At 39.6% G+C, this 6232-nt stretch overlaps 2 protein-coding genes across 2 annotated transcripts; one reads left to right on the forward strand and one right to left on the reverse strand.

Moving 5' to 3' along the window:
- Window positions 1-48: 48 nt before the first annotated feature.
- On the forward strand, window positions 49-2153 carry LOC107740880 (muscarinic acetylcholine receptor M4-like). Its single transcript, XM_016553411.1, has 2 exons — window positions 49-122; window positions 340-2153. Exons 1-2 carry the CDS (start codon window positions 68-70, stop codon window positions 1668-1670), a joined length of 1386 nt encoding a protein of 461 aa, XP_016408897.1. The 5' UTR covers window positions 49-67; the 3' UTR covers window positions 1671-2153.
- A 297-nt stretch (window positions 2154-2450) lies between these two features.
- Window positions 2451-5817, reverse strand: LOC107740881 (midkine-B-like). The gene is made up of 4 exons (XM_016553412.1): window positions 5719-5817; window positions 3529-3608; window positions 3278-3445; window positions 2451-3170 (listed from the first exon to the last, which is right to left on the reverse strand). Exons 2-4 carry the CDS (start codon window positions 3605-3607, stop codon window positions 2974-2976), a joined length of 444 nt encoding a protein of 147 aa, XP_016408898.1. The 5' UTR covers window position 3608; window positions 5719-5817; the 3' UTR covers window positions 2451-2973.
- Between the last annotated feature and the right edge of the window lie 415 nt (window positions 5818-6232).

The raw sequence follows: 6232 nt of genomic DNA on the forward strand, positions 1-6232 counted from the left end.
GGGTGTTACTGTTTGAGGAATTAAAAGTCCTCCCAGTAGTTCTCTCGTTCAGATTGAGCAGCAGATCATGGAGACTGGATCTGTCGTTTTTTCGAGGGACTTTGAATCGTTCGTTTTCAACAGTAAGTTTGCTGATTGGATCATGTTAGGGTCATAATTTGTTTTGTCTAATTTATAGCTTCATTTCTATGTACAACCAGTTAGAGTTGTGTATTTTAGCATTAGAAGTGTAGTGTATATACTGTCTGTAGAGTTCAATTTCAAGTTGTTTGCTCATATGTCAAGTTAAACACTTCTTTACAACTTGATTTATGATCAATTTCCGTTTTCTTGTCGCAGGCTCCTCCACAAGTTCCTCCATCATGCTCAACAGCAGCATGCAGAGTCCGTTGCCCGAAGAATCATACTTGGTGTTGGGAAGACCACGTCGTTCGTTCGGGACTGTAGGGGTGGTCGTCATCATACTTATCACTAGCTGCATCAGCCTGCTAACAGTCCTGGGCAACGTCCTGGTTCTGCTTTCAATCAAAGTCAACCGCAATCTCCGAACCATCAACAACTACTTCCTTTTTAGTCTTGCTTGTTCGGACCTTATCGTCGGTGTTTTCTCCATGAATCTCTACATTGTGTACGCCGTAAAGGGGTATTGGCCTTTGGGACCGCAGATGTGCGATTTGTGGTTGGTTGTGGATTACGTGGTGAGTAACGCCTCTGTGATGAACCTCCTGCTGATCTGCTTTGACCGGTACTTCTGTGTGACCCGGCCTCTGAGTTACCCAACCAAACGTACCGCAAGGTGGGCTGGGGTGATGATTGCTGCGGCTTGGTTACAGTCTCTGCTTCTCTGGGCTCCAGCCATCCTGCTTTGGCAGGCTGGGAGGGACAGGAGCAAGGTCCCGGAGGGACAATGTTATATCCTGCTCCTCGACAACCCTGCCGTAACCCTGGCAACCACCATCCCAGCGTTCTACATTCCCGTTGTGATAATGATGATACTGTACACACGGATATCCCTGGCCAGTCAGAGACGGGTTCATAAGCTGAAGCCTGAATTCGCAAACCTGCTTGAACCGTCTAAGGCAAGTGGAGGAACGTCAACCGCAAACCCTGACCTAGTGATTGACATTAAACCCAATGAAACATGCTCATTTAAACAAGATTCAATGCTCGTTAGAATGAAACGCCTCCCTTCTGTAGAGTTCAGCAAAACGGACTACTTCTTGGATTCAAGTCCTGATGCCTCTGCGGAAGACCAAGGGCTGGATGCAGAAACCTCGAGACCGAAGACCTTGACAGGGTGTGCAGAAACTAGCAGGACAATGCAACCTCACTGTCTTCAAAACCATACTACCATTCAGGTTCAAAGTCAAGCATCCAATGTTCTCTCCAAGAATGCCAGACGGAAGGCTCTTAGAGAAAGGAAGGTGACAAAGACCGTCCTTGCCGTTCTTTTGGCCTTCATTGTAACTTGGACGCCTTATAGTGTTATGGTTCTGATTGGTACCTTCTGCCGCTGGTGTGTCCCTGAAATTCTGTGGATGGTGGGTTACTTTATGTGCTACGTCAACAGCACGGTAAATCCAGTGTGCTACGCGCTCTGTAACGCCACTTTCAAAAGAACCTTTAAACGACTGTTGACGTGCAAGTTCAGAAATCTGACATCAAAATGAGTCGGACTTCATTCTCTTATCAAGGACTCCTAGCGAACCAACGAGGAACCTGATTCGCTCAAACGTTTCGTGACTGTGAAGCTGTTTTACTAGAGCCAAAAGTGGAAAAAAAGTGAAGTTGGTTGACGTTATTGGTGTTTATGATGTTGCTGATATTGTTGTTTGCGAATGTATTCTTACGCCAACAGTTTGTGTAAATCAATGCGATAGTTTAGAGAAGACACTGATTCTTATTTTGTGAGCATGATGCTGGTTTACTAGAGCCAAAAGTGTAAATAAAGTGAAGTATTTATCTTGTTGCTAATGTTGTATGCATTAAATGTATCGGAAAGTCATTAAGTTCGCAAATGCATATATGTAAATCAACTTACAAAACACCTCGATTCATATTTTTTGTGATGGTGTTTAACCAAAGTGAAAAGTAAAAATAAACGTTCGTAATTTAATATTCATCAGGGCACTATTATTGCATTTGTTCTACGAATTGTGGCACATCGGAACGTTTTGTTGTTGTTTTTAAGTTACAGTTTGTAAGACTATTATTGTTTGCACAATAAATTGGTAAAAAAAAACGAACAAAATTGTGTAAATCATACTTGCATTCTTATCAAAATTGTCAAGTTCTATAGTTTTACGAGTGAAAATTAATGTTATCACATCATTAAAATTGCATGTTCCGAATTTAGCACAATCTATTTGACATCATAAAGTAATTCCTAAGTTTGTCTTGAACAATAAATGTGTGAACTTTGTTTTTAAAAAAAGCACCAGAAAGTATTATTGAAAATACACTTTCATTTATTCACAACCTGTAGAAGTAATCAGTTAGTGTTGTAAATTTGATTGTACATCCATCAACTCTAAAAACATAAACATTTATAAACAGATACTTTATATAGGCCGTTACTTCCAGGAGCGATGTTCGTTTAAGCATTCAGCTTACATGTTATAAACGTACAGAAATAGTCTTCATTCGTTTTGTTGTAATTTACAAATGCTTTCATTTAGGGGCATAATTAGGGTCTCGACAGTTTTTCTCTTTAGTAAAGACAACTTGTTAGACAACAGATTTGCTGCAGCCTGTTTTATACATGCAGAGTCAATTACAATTAAAAAATTCGCTACAGAGATCAAATTACAACAGCATAGACGCATACATTTACTAATTACAAAACGAAGAAAGTGGACATAAAAACAATAGGTAGGGCTACAGTTTTTTTCCTCTCAGCATTCACCTTTTGGAGGATTTGGGAGTGTCACATAGGAATGTACCACTGAGTGGGCAGTTGGGGTGGTCTTCAAGTTAGTTTTCCTTCCCTTTTCCTTTCTTCTTCTCTCCTCCCTTGGGTTTGGGGGTCTTTGGGGTGCAAGGTTTGGACACTTTAATGGTGCTCTGGCATTCAGCGTTGAACAGTGCCTTCTTCAATGTCCCAGACCTGCTTCTGGTTCCTGTAGTAGTGTCACATTCGGCCCAGCGACCAAACTTGTACTTGCAGTCAGCTAAAAACCAAGAACAAACTAGAATGAATGGCCTGTCTAAATATATTTTTCTTTGATTCACATCCAGACATGCAGTCGACGTATTCATACATGGTAAAACTCCTTACCGCCAAAGTCTTTCTTCCAGTTGCATGGGACTTTGCACTTGGTTTTCTTTGTCTGTTCATTGCAGCTCGCCTCCCGAATGCCAGTGCCGCAGTCGCCGCTGTTGGGCACGCATTTCCCATACTGCCATTCGCTGCACTCAGCATCTGCTTTGGGCTCTTTGCCCTTTTCTGTCACAAAATAGAGAATTATTATTAATGGTACCACACCAAAGGAATGTGCATTGCATCATTTTAATTGAAAAAATAAAAACCTCTTTTCTTCATACTGGCTTCCACGGTGATCATCAACACCACCAGCAGCACAAGCGCTATAGAGAATAAACTCCGCATTCTGGGAAAAAATATAGCTGACATTAATTTCAGTTAAATTATGTGGATGCACAATGTGAAGCAGACTTGAAACTACATTATTTTAATGTTATTATTATATATTATTTGTTAATATTTTGAATTAGCTTGTGCTTGTAATGTGCTTTTGTCATTTTTATTATTTTTTTATATTTAATTTAATATTTATTTACTATTTTTATATGTATGTTTCTATTTAGCTTTATTTTATTTCAATTCTAGTTATTTTAGTTCTCCGATTTAAAATTATTTCAATTACCTGCCAGGGCAACATTTCTAATTATCTTTTACATTTTTAAGTTTTAATCTAATAGTTATATTTCATTTGATCTCTGCCTTAAATCAATTATCAAAAACGTAGAGGACTGCATCCAACCAGGTGTCCATAATCATATCTGTTTATGTGAGTTCTTGCACTAAATTATATGCTATATGTATTTAATATTTTACATATACAAATATATACATGCATACACCAACATAAATATATATTATGTTGTATTCGGTTGTATTTATGCTGCTCAAAAACATTCAAGTTTGATATATTAATTCTATTTTGTCCTTTTGTTGTTTTCTAGGTTGGTTTAATTTGTTTAATTAATGTTTCACTGCAAACCGATTAATTCTGCTAAACCGGTAACTAACCATCAAAGGTCCTCTCAGAAAAACCAAAACAGATAAAGTCAGATAATTACACATCAGATATGAATGTTTTGTTTGTACCGTCTAAATTAAAGACACCGTGTACATAATATCCTCCGCCATCCTAGCAGCTCGCTGTGTGTGAGACTCCATAAAAGAGCCTCTCTATATTTTCCTTTTTCTCGCAAGAAAAAAAGCACACAGCACTTCTCCTTTTCATTCTTTCCTGCCTCCATTAAAACAGGCTTCTTTCAAGGCGCAGCCCGCGGCACGGCTCCATTCTTCAGTCACTCATAAATGTGAAGGGCTCCTCGGGGTCTGACTTTTTGTGCGAGGAGAAACAGCGGTCGGCAGGGGTCCCCCGCCTCCCCTCCCCTCCCCTCCCCCCCTCAGCCTCTGCGGGGAGAGAGGCCAAGTCCTCAAAGACCTTCAGCTGGGCCATAGAGGAGCCTGATTCACTGGCTCCGAACAAAGCAGGATCTCGCCCGGTTTGCTTCCCTCTCTGAAAGGGCCCGAACACAGATCCCATGCTGTGTCTTGAGGAGGAGGGGTTGGCCTCCGCTCGACTCCTTTGAATGTAAGCCTATTTGCAATGGAGGACAAAACCCACTCTGTTGATGCAAGAGGGGACGTGGGATGCTGCCTTTGATAAATGCAGAACTGGACATTTTGAAAACTTCCTCAAGGAGCACAAAGTTCACCGTCGACCACTCCACACCCCCAACCACAGGCTCTCTCGCATCTGGAGCTTTGTGTTCCATCGGAATGAAATCGCAAGGCCTGATGGTTCTGATTTGGAGAAGTGGGTCAGCAGTTGCTGGCAGCTGGTCCTCTTTGGCACTTCACAGAGCATCATTATCCCTGACAGCGTTAAAGCGCCCTTGCGCACGAAAACACAAACTCCACGACTCTATTACAGCATGAATGTAACTGTTTAAAGCGACATCCGCCATTAAATCAACTATAATAAACAATTATATTCAATTTAATTAGCGATAGCTATAGTGTCGCCGTCCAGTTAAATCTAATATCGACGCTATTTTTCTAAACTCATGGATTATTCTGATATTAAACGTAATTTATCCATTTTATAGTCTAAAAATCGTAAAAACGTGCTTTAAATTAAACTCTTTATTGACGTTCAACGCGTTTGTTTTTATGACACGGTGCGTCCATACGCCTTTCTTACATAGGCTATATCATGTCATACTACTGTAACACATCATAAACACACCCAATACATTATATATATGCACACATCCTATTATCGCACTAAAACGCAGATAAAAATTATAATATAAGCATATCAAAATAAATCCGGTTAATCGCAGATATTTGCATTATTTATCACCCACTAGTAGGCTATAATTCAAACGCGCAGCGTCGTGAAACACATCGACTGCAGTTTAATAATAGGAGCTGTTGGGTTATGATGGTGATGATGTACTTGCCTTATTGCTGTGAATATGATGCTGTGCTGTGAGCGTATGTCTGTGTTCAGCTCTCTCTATGATCTCTGCTGCTCTTTGTGTTTCTCCGAACTAGTTTGAGCTGGTCGCATAGCTGTGCACTTACGCTCACCCCCACACACACTCTCTCACTCTCTCTCTCTCTCTCTCTCTCTCTCCCTCCCCACGCTATCTATCTATCTCCCCACGCTATCTATCTATCTCTTTCCTCTTTCCTGTTGCACAGTATAATTATTCAGATGTTTGCTGGTAAAAAATAAAATAAATAACATCTACTATTATATAATGACATTTTTGCAATTACAGATACATAAAATAAATTAATAAATAATCAAAATTATGAAACTGCAAGACGAAATGGAAATACATTTCTCTTATTTAATTGATACATTTCTTTTTATTTATTAACTTTTTCTTATTTTTGCCACATTTTATACACATGCTTGCTGTAAATAAATAAAATGTAGTATATATATATATATATATATATAATACT

Source organism: Sinocyclocheilus rhinocerous, unplaced genomic scaffold, assembly GCF_001515625.1.
Source record: "Sinocyclocheilus rhinocerous isolate Xijiao unplaced genomic scaffold, SAMN03320098_v1.1 scaffold1668, whole genome shotgun sequence".
In the NCBI taxonomy this organism is placed as follows: domain Eukaryota; kingdom Metazoa; phylum Chordata; class Actinopteri; order Cypriniformes; family Cyprinidae; genus Sinocyclocheilus; species Sinocyclocheilus rhinocerous.